This window comes from Eschrichtius robustus, chromosome 16 (genome assembly GCF_028021215.1).
Source record: "Eschrichtius robustus isolate mEscRob2 chromosome 16, mEscRob2.pri, whole genome shotgun sequence".
NCBI classification, from domain to species: Eukaryota; Metazoa; Chordata; class Mammalia; order Artiodactyla; family Eschrichtiidae; genus Eschrichtius; species Eschrichtius robustus.
Window position 1 is genome coordinate 21,109,354 of NC_090839.1, and position 15,572 is coordinate 21,124,925.

The 15,572-nt window shown below is 51.9% G+C and overlaps 1 protein-coding gene across 2 annotated transcripts in view; it reads right to left on the reverse strand.

Moving 5' to 3' along the window:
- Positions 1-13,531: 13,531 nt before the first annotated feature.
- DHX35 (DEAH-box helicase 35) overlaps positions 13,532-15,572 on the reverse strand; it is a 74,256-nt gene continuing 72,215 nt past the window's right edge. For both annotated transcript variants that reach the window (XM_068523795.1, XM_068523794.1), the window contains one exon: positions 13,532-14,649. In XM_068523795.1, the coding sequence (XP_068379896.1) occupies positions 14,637-14,649 (13 nt within the window). In that variant the 3' untranslated portion in view covers positions 13,532-14,636. The remainder of the gene's footprint in view (positions 14,650-15,572) is intronic.

The window sequence follows — 15,572 nt, forward strand, 5'->3', positions numbered from 1 at the left end:
TTCACTTTTTCTCTCCCCTCCTCCTTGCTTTCCACATCTACATCTTTTTCTCTATTTTGTACATCTGGGCTTTTTAGATACGGTTTTCCAGTCTCCATTTCTCTCTCCATTCCCCCCACAATAATCATAACTGTCATTACAAATGTTGCATCTTTGGGGCTATAGGCAGAAGAAGTGACATTAGTGAAAAATGCAGAAGAAAGAGTTTAACCCACAAGCACACATGCTCCTCCCTCAAATGCACACAGCGTGTGCTATTGCAGGTGCACATACATGTAGCAGGTGTATGGCCACATGTGTGCACACATAAGTGTTGTAATATGCATACATGTGCATGCATGCCACGTGGCCGTGATACATGCTTGGCACTTGCACATGCATGCACAAACATGCAGGATGCCTGTGTGTGTATATGTGCTGTAACATGTCTGTGCATGCATGTTGTGTGGACGTTATACATGCTATAGTATCGCACATGCATGCACAAACATGCCCAGGCACATTTGTACACATATGTGCTGTAGTGCGTGCACGTCTGTGCACACACATGCCGTGTGTAAATGGTGTGTGCCATAGCCAGCACTCGTGCCCACACACACACACAGGCTATGTGGGCCCCGGGGTTCCATGGTCCAGGCCCACATCAAGCCAAGAGATGTGGGTCAAACAGCAGCCAAGCCAGGCCTCCTCCCGGCCAGTCCTCCCTCCCACTGGCCTCAAGAAACAAAGACAGTTTAGCAAGAACTCCCCAGCTAAGCGGTTTTTTTAAGACCTTCAGCCAGCAGCTGCCTGGCTGAGCTGAACGTCTCACTTTATTAGTGAGTTTGGCCTTGGGTGTCTGGCTGTTTGATCAATCCTGCCGGGGGTCAGTGATATTTCCTCCGGACCCCCCGCCCCCACCCCTGCATCCCTGCGCACCCGATGAACAGCAGTGCCCCTGGACTGCTGATCACCTATTGATTTTCCAGCTGGAGGCTGCATCCGCCGCCAGCTGCCATCTCCAGCCCTGTCACCGGGACCCCTTGGTGACTAACGGATCCCCCGGGCCCCTCCCCAACCCCCCCTCACTTCAGACCCAGCTCCCCTCCCCGCAGGCCCACCCTGCCCAGCTCGCTTTGTCTGTGTTCAGGCTCTGCCCTGTCTCTCAGGGCTGAGTACTAGGGCCACAGACACCAAAGTCAAGGTCTTTTCCCAGTGACTCCCCCTGACCAACCCAAGCAACCTGGCTTTGAATCCCAACTGTGTGACCTTGGGCAAGTCACTTCAAGCCCCCTGTGCCTCAGTTTCCTCATCTGTAAAGCTGGGGCATATTAGGACCTACCCATCATGTGTATAAGCCGGCAGTTTCTAAAGTATGTCCTGTGGACCTCTGGAGGTCCCCTCCCAGAATGTCCCTAATAGTTAAAACAATGTTCATAATAATACTAAGATGCTACTTATTTTTTTCTGCTCTCAATTAAAGATTTTTTTTTTTTACTCTCAGTGTAGTGTTCCAGCGACTACATGAAATGTGATATCACAAATCTTGAAGGCAGAAGCAGGTATGAAAACCCAGCTGTTTTCTATTAAGCCTGACATTATAGAGATTTGCAAAAATGTAAAACAATGCCATTGCTTCCTTCTCCCTAAAATGTTTGTGTTGGGAAATATAGTTATTTTTCATAAAATATTTATGTTAATATGTAATGTGTTTATTATGGTGATTTTAAATAAATAATGAACAAATATTATTACAGTTTCTCAGTTTAACTCCTCGAATGGTAAATAGTGACAGATACAGCCCACATTAACAAAAGCTCTGAGATCCTCAATAATTTTTAAGAGTGTAAAGAGTTCTTGAGGCCAGAGAGTTTGAGAACTGCTGATACAAGATGCCAGCACAGCACCTGGTCACTGCAGTATTATTATGATTATGATTGAGTAATTATCATTGGGGGTAAATATCAAGGGCTGATTTCCCCCCCTGAACTGGGGGTTCTCAGGGGTGTGGGATGGGGAGGGGGGTTGCTGGAGATCCTGATTAGGGATTTAGTCCCTGCAGCCAAATGGCAAATGTGGGTCCCCTCTTCTGGCTCCGAGAGCTCTCCGTCCTCACCTGGCACTCACTGTCAGCTTGGGGTGCTCGGCCCTACTGCCACGGGAAGGGAACACCTGGCTGGCCTGTGACCAGGCCCCTGGTGCTGCCTGCACCACGTGCTGCAGCTGTGCTCAGAGTCACCCAGAGGGTGGAAGTTGGTGCCAACAGGGCAGAGGAGGGTAATAATAATAGCTCCTCCTTGCTTAGCATCCAGGTGTGTCAGGCACTGTCGTAAGCATTTTAGAAAAGTTAAGTCATTTGATCCCTGCAACAACCTTATGCGGTTGTTTTAAAACGTGCCTGGGATTTTGTTGTAATCAGGTATGCTAGCTTGACAGACAAGGAGACAATGTCTTAAAAGAAGAGTTTACTAATCACAGTTTCCAAGAGGAGGGGGCACGTCCCACCATGCAGGGCCACATGGAGAAGCACCAGAGTCAGTCTGGAGGCAGAGGAGGGAGGGGAAAGCATGGGCCAGAGCCTTTATTGTGGTTTGCACAGGAAGGAATGGGCGAGACAAGGTAAGCAGTTCAGGGTTGGCTGGTTTGAATAATTTAGTGGGCTCCAGGCTACCGGGGCTGCCACTAACTGTCTGATACCTGTACCTGGCCCTGGGGTGATGGAGGGCAGGGAGACTATCAGCTTGGTGTGTAAGGTAACGGAGATGATTGGGGTGTGGGCTCTGGACTGATGTACTTGCAGGTGAAAAGTGTGCTCCAGCTAGTTGTTTACTAGGAATTACCTAGACCTGGGAGAGGCAGTCCCTCCCTGGGCTGCAAGGTACCAAGATGCCAAAGCGTCATAAAACACACACACACAAAGGCATGAATAATACAGAGATGTACTATTATTATCTTGTTTTTAAAGCAAGGGGCTAAGTGTCCTGCCCAAGACCCACAGCTGGGAGGTGGTGACAGCAGGTCTTGAACCCTTACACTGTGGCTCAAAGGCCAGCACTGCTCACTGGCTGGTCTCCAACAGACCGGGGCCTGGACTGGGCTGGAGCCAGGCCCCAAGAGCCCTTGGCTGTGGCCATGGCCTCGGCCTCCTGGCCCTGGCACAGATGGGCACCGTTCTGTGGTCAGGCTGGAGATCTGAGCACCATGACCTTGGGCAATGCTCCCTGGTGGGTGCCATTCCTCCTGTACCTGGGCCACTACACAGGCACTTTGGCCACTTCAGGCTGCAGGAAAGATGGCCACAATGAACAAAAATGCAGACAAGGGGTGCCCTGGGATGCTTTGCACATCCCACTGGCCCCTCAGACTTACTACTGCCCACCTGCTCCCCATACCACGTCCCCAGGTCTGCAAGGACCCTGACGGTGGGGCCGGGGGCTCTGAGGGTGGCCACCTCCCAGAGGCGGGCCTTACACCCTTCCTCTGCCTGCCCCAACTCGACTCTGAAGGATACTGGCAGGCCCCGTCAATAATTAGAACTCCATACGGGTTAGCTGGTACTATCTGATTTCTGCTGTTGTTTGTAGCATCATGAACTGTAAACTGGGGAGAGTCATGTCTTACTCCGGGAGGTGGTCAAGATTCACGGACCTGCGCAGGGCAAGTCCAGCTCTGAGCAGAGTGGGCAGAACAGGGGCTCAGTCGTGGGCGGTGCGGGGGAGGCTCCTTCCTTTCCGAGGCGCTCAGGCCGGGACCAGGGCAGCGGGAAGCGGGCCCGGTGGGCAGGTGGCCAGAGTGGGCCGGGCAAGGACAGGGGTCTGGCCCGCTCTGGGCACTCGCCACCTCAGGACCCAGAGCAGGACTGGGGAGTCCCGGCCGCGGAAACGCGGGGCGCCAGCGCCCCCTGCCGGCGGCAGCGTGCAGCACCGGCCCGAGCGTCCCGCCGCCTCCGCCTGCGCTGGGGGCGCGCGAGGTACACTAGACTCAGCAACCGGGGCCGGGACTCGGGGCGGGCACCAGCCTCGCCCTGCTCAGGGACCGTGGCTCTGCAGGCTGGCCCACCGCCGAGAGCACGGGCAAGCCCGGGGGGTGGGGACCCAGCGCCATAGGCATCCGCCTTGGCCAAGGCCCCTGGCCCTTGAGCCTCAATTCTTCCTTGCAAGGAACAAAGGAGCGCGGGATTATCTTCCCCCAAGGCAGTGTCCTTGCAACCTTGTCCTTGACGGTGTCCCTGCCTTCCCTCCTGTCCAGTCCCGACCCGGCCGATCCCCTGCCCCACGTGCGTGACACTTTCTGTAATTCCAAATCTCAGTGTGTCATTCCTCCACTTAAGACCCTTCAGACGAAATGGTTGTCACATAAAACCTTGCTTTCCTGTTAGAATGAACACGGGTCAAACAGACCCAATTTGGCGGAAAATGGAGCTGACCAGCTCAGGGCCACCAACTCCTGAGGAATCACGGGGGCTGGAGGCCCCCAGAGCTTCAGGCTGCTTGGCCAGAAGGGGACCCATTCTCCCAAGGAAATAGCCTTACCAAGGTGGGTTCCATTTCCAGACCAGGCTTCAGAAGCCCATTTAGCCCGTCATGGCCTGGATCTAATGTGGAAGACTGTCGTGTTCTGGGGGCTGCATAGCCATCACCCCAAAACTTGGTGGCACAAAACTACCACTTCATCATGCCCACAGGTTCTGTGGGTTGGGAATCCGGACAGGGCACAGTGGGGATGTCTTGTCTCTGCTATCTGGGGCCTCAGATGAGGGTGATTCAAAAGGGGCTTGGACGATTTGGGGCTGGAGGATCCACTTCCAAGATGATGTCCTCACGGTCAGCCTGGCCCCGGGCCGGGAGGGCTGAGGCTGGGTTCCACCTGTGCCCGCTGGCTGCCCTCTCCGGCGTCCTGGCCTCAAGTAGTCGGCCTCCTCAGGTGTCGGCTAGATTCCACCTCAAATTCGGGATATGGGTCCCATCACCCCAGCTGGAGGGAAGATGGCTGACAAGGAATTCCCTGGACCAGTTACGGCAGCTGGAGGCCATGAGGATGGTGCCGTGGGAAGCTGTGCAGGAGACGGCTCAGAAAAACATCATGAGTTGGTTCAACTCTCACTTTTCAAATCCAGGCACTTATAGGGAATAGAGGGACATGCAGGAAATGACAAGGAGATCAGGGCACTGGGGCAGAGTTCTTCACACTGCCCTGCCCCTCCATGTTTGCTCTGCCAGGGTGAGGGAAGCAAGGTACCAAAATACATCCCTTTCCCCTCCGCCCACTGCAAGGCTGGGACCGCCAGGTCTGGGGAGTCACTGCCTCCATGCGGCCAGCAGAGGGCAGCGCAGCCCCACTCTGCGGCGACAGACACTGAGCAGATTGACAGGACCAACTGAGAGATGGAACTGAGGGCCACACTGAGGACCCTCCACATCTCTGGCTAACGATGGGGTGCAGCCTGAATGTGCAATCATCTTCCAGCATGTGAGCTCCAGGCAGCAGAGACTTGGATGTGTTCACTGCCATATCTCCCAGGGCCCCATCTGAAGAAGACGATCAGTACCTAGTAGAATGTAGGGGTGAGTGGGGTGAGTGTGTGTGCAGGTCTGGGTGGGTCTGTCCCTGATGCTACCACTCACCTGAAGTGTCCAGCAGCCCCACACAGCTCCTGCTCACACTTGCTCCCCCCGGGAAGACCCAGGGTCCCGAGCCCCAAGGCCAGGGAGGCTCCACTCCAGGCCTCCGTGGACGCCTCACACACCCACATCCCTCCCCTCTGCTCAGACTCTGGCCACCTCTGCCCATCTGGGCGGCCCTCATCACTGCATGCCCTCCTTTCCTGGGGTGTCTTTGCACCTCTCTTATTTAATGAAATGAGGCCTCCTTGACGAGGGTGTGGGAACCTGCAGATCATGGCAGACTGGGGAGGCCAGGATAGGTATGCAGGGAGGGGGCAGCAGAAAGCCTGCTGGGACACAGTCTCCCTAAGAAGAGCAGAGGCCCCAGGTCACTGAGCAGCTCCTGGCCTGGGACCTTTCTAGAGCCCCACGATGGCGCTCGCCCCATCAGCACCACACACTTGATTGACTGATGTTCTGACTTATTATCCTCATTGGACAGATAAGGAAACTGGGACGAAGACGGAAATTGTATCTTACCAAGGGTCACAGAGTTGTCTGATTGTGAGACTGGGGGTCTTCTCCAGACACAAATGAGTATATTTTGAATTATTCCATTTGTATGAAATTCTAGAAAAGGCAAAGCTAATTGATAGTGGCAGAAAGCAGACTAGTGATGCTTGAGGCCAGGGGGGTGGGGGTGGGGAATTATCTAGAAAAGATCAGGAGGGAAGTCTTTGGATAGAAGTGTTTATACTTGCTTTGGGTGGTCATTTGGGGTTTGTATATTTGTCAAAACTCACTGAACTATCCAAATAAAATGAGTGCCTTTATTATATGTAAATTATACTTCAGTAAAAGTTCTTCTTTTTTTGTTTTCTGGGGTTTTTAAATTTTTTTAATTTATTTTTTTATTGAAGTATAGTTGATTTACAATGTGTTAATTTCTGCTGTACAGCAAAGTGACTCGGTTATACAAATACATACATTCTTTTTAATAGTCTTTTCCATTATGGTTTATCCCAGGATATTGAATATAGTTCCCTGTGCTATACAGTGGGACCTTGTTGTTTATCCATTCTATATGTCATAGTTGTTTATTCTATATGTAATAGTTTGCATCTACTAACTCCAAACTCCCAATCCATCCCTCCCCCACCCCTCCCCTCCCTTGGCAACCACAAGTCTGTTCTCTGTGTCTGTCTGTTTCTGTTTCATAGGTAGGTTCATTTGTGCCATATTTTAGATTCCACATATAAGTGATACCATATGGTATTTGTCTTTCTCTGTCTGACTTACTTCACCTAGAATGACGATCCTTAGTTGCATCCATGTCGCTGCAAACGGTGTCGTTCCGTTCTTTATTATGGCTGAGTTGTTTTCTGTTTTTAATCCAGGTCTTCTGACTCAGATTTCAGTCCACTTGCCCCCCACCACTCAGGAGACGTCCAGTTGTGCTGTCACGGATATGCGTCGTCGTGGCCTGCAAGAGTTATTCATGGGTGTCAGAATGCCATCTGGGCACAAACCAGGAGAGCAGCCAGGAGAGAGTCAGGATGAAAGCAGGACCCTCTCATCCTAATTCCGGCTGGAACAGACTAATCAATTGGCAAAGATCAAATGTCAAAATTTTACACCATCTTTGTCCCCTCAGAACTGGGCCAGGCATTGTCATAGCTCAGGATGGCTGACCTTGGTTAATAAAGCTGGGATCAGGATGGCTGACCTTGGTTAATAAAGCTGGGAACAGGAAACCTGCCCTGTTTCCTTGGCAGATGGGTTTCCATGACCCTCCCTTCCCCCCTCACCCCCCACCTCCCCACCCCGTGCCTCCACCCACCCTCCCCCTCTACCCACCCCCGCCCCGTCGCCACCAGGACAGGTAACTGTTCCAGAATCTCGGTAATTGGGCTGAGTAACCGTTCGTCCTTCTGAGTCTGCAGCCCAAGTCAGGAACACCCAGGATGATTGATAACATCCTTTCTCCAAGCAATGAAAAGCTTAGAGTAAGACTTACATTTAATAAGTTCCCTGGTGGCCTCTTCGAATTTGCATGCTGCCTCGTTAACCTGGCCCAGATTTCTCCCCCTACAAGGCAATTCTCAGAAAACCAGGCATCGGTGCTCATTAAACTGGTTCTAAATGTCCAGCAAGCCAATAACAAGGAGAGAGGGAGCCCCGCCTCGGGGCAGCAAACACAGCTGAAGCTCACAAGCTCCTCAGATGATCAAAGATCATCAAAGGATTTTCAAAGCCTTGGCGTATCCTGTTATTTTGGCCTCCAGGCTGACTCGGGCAAGAAGGCTCCAGAAGCACAGTGCCAAGAGCTGAAATGGAGGATAACGGTCCCTGTGGGCTGAGAGCATCAATTCCATCTAAAGGATGCTGATCAAAAGGAAGGACTCACAAGGATATAATGTGTCTTGGAAATATGGCTAAGCTTTGCCCAGATAAATCCCATGAGCTACCATCCACTCTGGCGTCTGTCTATTCATAAATTTGGGGAGGGTTTTTCCAGTGAATTCATTTGCCTCTCCTGAGAGGGACCACAGGGGCTGCATGCCTTTCCTTCCTTGGTGGTCATCCAAGGCCCACTGCTGTTGCAGGTTTTCAGATGGCCAGTGAAAACTAACTCCACAGTGGAGGTATGTAGAGTTTTCGTTAAAAGGGTGTCACAACGAGAACAACAGCTGAGTAGGAAATCGCTGTGATGGAGAATGTAAGCATTAAGGCAGGTCATGTGGTCCTTGGAGCATCACATCCAGGGTAGAAGAGGTTCCAGCACAGATCTGAGCTGGAAGGCCAGCAGCAGGCCCACTGAGGTCAACACCGGTAAGGGTGGCCAACACTGCATACCCGCCGTCTGCCTGGGCCCTTGAATGAGAAGGGACACATGTCAGGACTTCCCTGGTGGTGCAGTGGTTAAGAATCCACCTGCCAATGCAGGGGACACGGGTTCAAGCCCTGGTCTGGGAAGATCCCACATGCCGCGGAGCAACTAGGCCCGTGAGCCACAACTACTGAGCCTGCGCTCTAGAGCCCACGAGCCACAACTACTGAGCCTGCATGCCGCTACTGAAGCCCGCGCGCTTAGAGCCCGTGCTCCTCAATGAGAAGCCACCGCAATGAGAAGCCCGCGCACCGCAACAAAGAGCAGCCCCCCTCACCGCAACTAGAGAAAGCCCGTGCACAGCAAGGAAGACCCAACGCAGCCATAAATGAATGAAAAAAGAAAGAGAGAGAGAGAGAAAGAACGAATGAAGAGAGAGAAAGGAAGGAAGGGGGGGAGGGAGGGAGGGAGGGAGGAAGGAAGGAAGGGATGGATACATGGCCTAAAACCCAGGTCTCTTGCAGATGAACACCTGAGGTGATTTCTTCCATCCTATCTTGCTTCATTTTGCTTTTCATTTTCTTTTGTCCCCATTCCTCACTCCCATCCTCCCCTCAGCCCCCCACAGGCAACCCTTCTAATGTGCATCTTTTCGTTTGTACAGGTTTTTGCAAACGCTTTATTGTTTCTTGTGTGCATGTATTTTCAGCGTCTGTACACGGTACTACAGCATCTGTTTCTTACTTTTCTCACTCAGCTGCTTTGCAGGTCTGTGCTATATGCTGTCTGTGGCTTGAAACGGCTCCGTATACTCCATGACTCCACGCTGTCATCCACCGAGTTTTCCCGCACATTCTCCTGGCGATTGGGCATTCCTCCACCCCACGCCACCCCCGCCATCTCCACCGCTACCACCCTCCCACCACAACCACCCTGGGCGAGCCTCCTTACACACGTCTCCTCCTGGACCCAGGTGAGGACTCTGTTGGGAACATTTACCCAGACATGGGATTTCTGGATTGGGGGACAGGCACACACTTCACTTGATGAGTTGTGCCAGATGGCTCTCCATCGGTCCTCACATCCCTGCCAACACTTGGCATTACCCACCTCTGCAAGTTTTGCTAAACTGACGGGTGCAAAGTGATAACTGGATTGTTGCTTTAGTTTTGTTTCTCTGATGATTAATTTGAACAGCTTTTCATAGGCTTGGTAGACTTTGGGGTCTGCTTCTATGAATTGTTCATTCCCTTTTGCCCATTGTTTCCTGTTGGGTGGTCTTTTTCTTATTGTATATTCCTTGTACATTCTTGACAGTGAATCTTTTGCTGGTTTCAACCATCACAAACATCTTCTCTCCCGCTCTCACACCTACTCTTAGGCCTTTTGCCAACCACGGACACAAATTAAGCAAACTAAGATATAAAGGAAGAAAGTAACTGAAGTAAAATGAAATGGGAAGTAAATTGTTAAGGTGAGCTTAAAACTAATAAGTTAAAATAAAAAAATGAAAATAGTTGAAGAAAATATTTATAGAACAAAAACAAAAAAGTGAATGAGATTTTTTTAACCTAAAAGTACAAAATAAAAGTTAGAAACAAATAAGTAGAGTGTAAAGAAGACCAAGAAGTTAAAATAAATGTGAAGGTAAAAATGCTTTTTAAAACAGTATAAACATGAAGCAAATCACATACATCTATATATTTTTTTAAACTTCATGGCAAAAAGGAAAATAATGCAGAAGCCAGAGAAATAAAGGTTAAAGGGACAAAGCATACACACACATGAAAACAAAAAACAAAGAGCTAAGAGTAAACACAGGGCAGGTACTAAGAAAACCTGACTGTACTTCAGAATTGAAAACAAAGCAAGTGGAAATGGAGAGAAAAAGGCTCAAAGGAACCAACTGAAGGCAGACTGGTAATTCCTTACCAGCCGAGTCTTGCCCCTGGGGACCCTGGGTCTCCAGGTGCAGTGGGCCGGAAGCAGGGTTCTGGGCTGCCTTTGGAGCACGTAATGGTTCTCCCCATCAGTCTGGGGCCAGGGAAAATCCTGGCCAGTACCTTTGTATTCACAGCCACTGCCTAGACCATGGTCCATGGACAAGCCGTGGGCAGCAGCCCATGCTGGGCCTTCGCCTGGCTACGGAGATTCTGGGGCATTCTCCCCAGCGAGCCCCTCACCACCTCACCAACTCCTTCATGAGTCTCCCAGCCTCTCTGGCTCACTCCCTGCCTTCAGCTGAGGCCACGAGTGAGGCTGAGGCCACAGATGCCATAGGGCCAGGGAAAATGATGCCCTGGAATCTCTTTGGCAGGCGAGAAGACAGCCTGTTTGAACAAGTTCAATACCACCCAAGAACACAGAAGGCAACATCTCTGTGATTCACCAGAGGTGCCAGAACATCCCCCTGGCTTGCCAGACAGAGCAGTGACCGTGAGGATCCAGGGCCAAGCCCTCTCCAGGACACCTCCACCCAGACTAGCTACTCGCCCCCAAGTGGCCCGCTTGAGTATGAAATGATTTGATTGTCTATTTCCAGTTCCAAAGACAGGAAAAAACAGATTAAACAGACAGGAAATCCAGAGTTCCATCATCCTGTTTCAGCACAAGTTGGAAGGCTGAGGACACATCCAGGTGATTCACTGGAGAGTGGAAAGTATCTGATCTTACCTAAAGGTGAAGTAAGGGATCTGCGGGCTGGTCCTGCTGCCTTGAATCCTTCCAATTATGTAAAGACAGGTAGTCCTCCTGATGCTCCAGAAGTTCACTTGCAATTCAGCTGCTTGGCAAGGCGGCCCATCTCCCCAGAGCTATGATGCTTGGTGCCGATGTTGCCAGCTGGCCCACACGGTCCACTTAGCCCACAGTCCAGTGGTTCCTGGACTTGGGGATTTCATCAACCAGTTTTTGTTTTTATTTTGAATTGGTTTTTAATTGGGAGACTGATGTAAGATTGTTCATGTTTTATTTTTCTAAGGAAAACATCTTTTTAAACTACCATCTAATATCACCATCATTTTCTAAAAGAAAGAACATTTTGGCACACACACAAAAACTAAAGGATGGGACGATCTTTTATATAGAATAACTTTAAGCTTTACGAAATGCTTATTATTACATTTGTCACTTGGAGAGGGCAGTCGGGAAAACTCATCGTGGGCCGACATTGGTGCCCACCATCACAACCTGCCTGGAGTTGAATTCCAACCCCACTGATCAGAGCTTTAGGGGAACAGGCCAGTGGTCTTGGGGTGGATCCTGGTATCGCTTAGAGTACCACCTGTATAAAAACTGTCACTCAGGTCTGATGCTCCTCCTGACTGCCCAGCTGGCGGCTCACCTCCCTCCCTGGGTTGATGTCCTCACGACATCTGTCTCCTTTATCAGTGGTTCCCAATCCACCACATCACTAGAATCATCTGGACTGGAGCTTTTCCAACTGCAGACTCCCTGGTCCCACAGCCAGAGATCTGGTTCAGTAGTTCCAGGATGGGGTCTCTCTCGGTCATCCGAATTTAGGCACCTCAGGCCTGTGCCGCACCACTCAACCCCACGAAATGAGTGACCAGAAGCCGTCAGCACTGCGTCCTGAAAAACGGAGCTGGGAACAGGGACAGAAGGCAAGGGAACCCAGACTGAATGGAAGCACGTGGGCCACCAAGGGAAAAGAGCGCTGGTCGCAGGCTGTGCTGATGCCAGAGCGTGGAGCTGGGGGACTGGGGGACTCTCCACGCTCATGGCCAAAGTGAAAGGCTCAACTGGGAGGGGACAGACAGGGCAGCAGAACGTGAGCACGATCTGCATGTTCACAAGGAAGGGTCTTGTCGTGGGGAAGCTTCTTTTGGATGCTGCCTGGCTTCTAACTACCGCCGTGGCCTCTGCAATCTCTCAACGCTGTCATCCTCGTCCCCTGCCTCCATGCTGGTCCCCTCACCCAGTCACTCGTCATCAAAGGCCTCCAGCCCCGTCCCTGTGCCGTGCACGCAGCCCAGGTGCGCAGCCAGCACCTGATGACTGTGCTGAGACGGGCAGGAGCACTGGCTGGACCAGGGGCTCCTCGTGATGGCTCCATCCAGCCCTCAGGGAGACCAGCTGCAAGAAGGAACCAGCGGAGTGTGAACAAGCACAGGAAGCGCCCATCCCTGCGCCTCCGGGACACCACTCCCCTCCACCGCCTCACCCGAGCAGCTCGCTTCAGAAGGAAGACACTGCAGTACTGTGGAAATTCCACTAACGATATCCTAAAACCCATGTGGCGCTTGAGGGGACTCATTCTTGTCGAATGACCTGGGGACAAAGTCTTGTGAGCTTGCTAGGCCATCGGGCCCTGCTGGCCTCTCTCAGCCAGGCTGGGTCAATGCTCTCTGACGAGGTCACGTGGTCCTGCAGTTACGCATAAAGAAGGCCCCGGGCCAAGGCCGTGATTTCGTGGTTGCAAGCCTCTGACGGTGATCGTGCCTCTCCACACACGAGGCTGCGACGTGAAACAGGGTACAGAGCTCAGAGGCGTGCCCTGGTGTGGGTACAGGGGCACAGATGTGCTTGGGCTCAGGGACGCACAGGCAGAGGCGGCCAGTGACGCCGCGCTGGCTCCGGGCTGCACCCAGGACTGCTGTATTTGATCTCCTCTTTTGATCTGCGGTCTCACCCACCAGAGGATGTGGATTCTGCACCTTTCCTCCTTCCACCCCAACAGAAGCTCTTTAGGATCAGCCCTGGTCCTAAATTCAGACTTTATAAAAGTATTTCTGACCTTTCTCCACAAGGATCCCAATCGGACACCGGGAGGAACTGGCACTTCCTTGGGACTTCATTTAAACAACATCCCATGTTTGCTCTAACAAGCTCTGGAGGGCATTTGGCCACATGATCTTGCTTTATGGGGCTTCCTGTGGTCATGTGACCCCCCAAAGCTGCTGTGTGCCAAGCATCTGCTTTCTTAGCTAATGTCAAGCCCTCACTGGGAAGAATTAATTGGACCATCTTAAAATACAGACCACGAGAACCATGGATGGGAGGGAATACATTTACTTTAAGTATAAAGGTTTACTATTATTAACAAGTTATCACTATTATTTACATGTTTATAAAACAGAAATAAAAATGACATACACATTTGGTGCCAAAAGTGGCTCATCCAAACTAACATCAGTACAAAAATAAACTTTCGAGCTACTTGTTTTTAAAATAAATGTCATTGAAACAGTAAGGGGAAAACAATCTGTATCAGTCATGGGTTGAAATGCAAACATCATCACAGCAAAGCAGCCCGGGGGACAATGACACCAGTGCCTGCTGGAAGAGCCCCTGACCCCGTCTGGCATTCTCGCAAGAACCCAAGGAAACAAAAGGCAAACGTACAAGTTATGTTCCTGAGCTACAGAAGCTTAGGGCCTCTAAACTGTTGTGAATTTCTGCTACAGAGGATCCGGGATGGGGTTTGAGCTGAAGAGCTTTCACTAATGGCATCAGGACATGGTACCGTGCACGGATGGGAAGCTAAGCCCGCTTGTGAAGCAGAGAAATCCTGTGTTAACAAAGCACAGCACACATGGGTCCTCTCTGTCAATCGCCAAGCCTTGCAAGTCTCCTGACCGCTGACAAGTAGTGACACGGGCAGAGGGAAAACAGAAGCTGCTTGGTTTGGGGTCCCCTGTGCCCACCAGACACGCCCCTGGGTGATTCTGACAGAAATCCACCATGTTTCCAGGGTCTCAGGCCTTCATAGATACACGCTTGTTCACACCTGGCCGCGGACCTCAGTGGTCAACGGAGCTGGGACCCCAGCAGGGAAAGCAAAGCCAGCCCAGCAAACCCTCTGCCCCCCGCAACGTGGTGCTCCAGCCTGCGGCAGCCCGCTTTCCTCCTCGTTCCCCACGAAGCTGGGCCAGGGCTGCACGCCTGGTGGCAGTGGCACACTGGGCCAGGGAGGGTGCTGGGTGAGCAAAGAGCGCGGGCCTTCCAGCCCCCGAGAGGCAGGATGCCCTCCCAGGCACAAACTCCTCTGGGATCCCAGCGAGGAATGCAGATGCTGAGGGGCGGGAAGGGGCTGTGAACGGGCTGCAGCCCACTTAAGAGCCGATGAAGGGTCCACAGGAGCCGACACCAGCTCCCCAACCCTGGGGCGGGGGGGCGGCAAAGTGGAGGAGAGGGCACCAAGCAGCCCCTGCAGCGCCAGCCCAGCTCTGCTCACTGGTCCTGGACCTTGGCCCTCTTGGCTTTTAGGGACAGGTGCTACAAGAGAAGAGAAAATGTCATCACTGGGGTCGGTCAGACAAAGGAAGCAGACTTCAGCATGGTTCCCACGGAAGTGACCAAATCAAAGCTTCCATCTGGCCCACGCCTTCTCAGTAAATGCCCTGCTCCTCAGGCAATAGAGGAAAAAAGCCCAAGCGACCAACAAAGGAAACAGGCCTTCAGTAAGCCACACAGCCCGAGGTCAGGCCACCCTGGCTCAACCTGGGCCCCCGGGGCTCTGCGGGCAGCTGTCAGTGAGACGCGGCTCTCCCTCCACCCCAGGCCCCCCCGGCCAGCACTGCAGCCCAATATCCGTGCTGCTCTGGGGCCTGGGCTCGGGCCACAGATCACCGCGCGTTTCCTAGAATTTCTTGAGAACGGTCAAGGGAAGGTCTTCTCCCCTTGGGAACAAAGAGGTCAGCCAACTAAAGTCAGGTACCTGAGCTCAAGGCCCTACTCTCATAGAGCCCTGCGCAAGAGTGGGGAAGACACACAGGAAAAGGACACTTCCTGGTGACACGTTTTTCTTTTGGAAATGTCACTCTCTACCAGTATACATAACCCAGGAAGCATGACATTATAATCATGGGCATCAGATAATAGGACTGGGGGAGACAAGCATTCTTTACACTCTAAAGTAAAGCCAAAAGTGCTAGAAATCCTAAAATATGCATTTGAGGCAGGGAGTGTAAATGGAAGATTTCAATAAAGGTCCTCTGTTCACCAACTGAGGTATCCCTGATACCCTCTTAATAATCATACACCAACAACCAGGAGATACCCCAGATGAGCTGCCCTAACACGCAGCAGGATCTTCACACGAGGAATCCCCAACCCCCCGACTGCCAGCAGAGCAGGCCCGCCAACCCCCAGCATACTCCATGCCCAAACCCCATTCTTAGTGCACCTACAATGGCCTC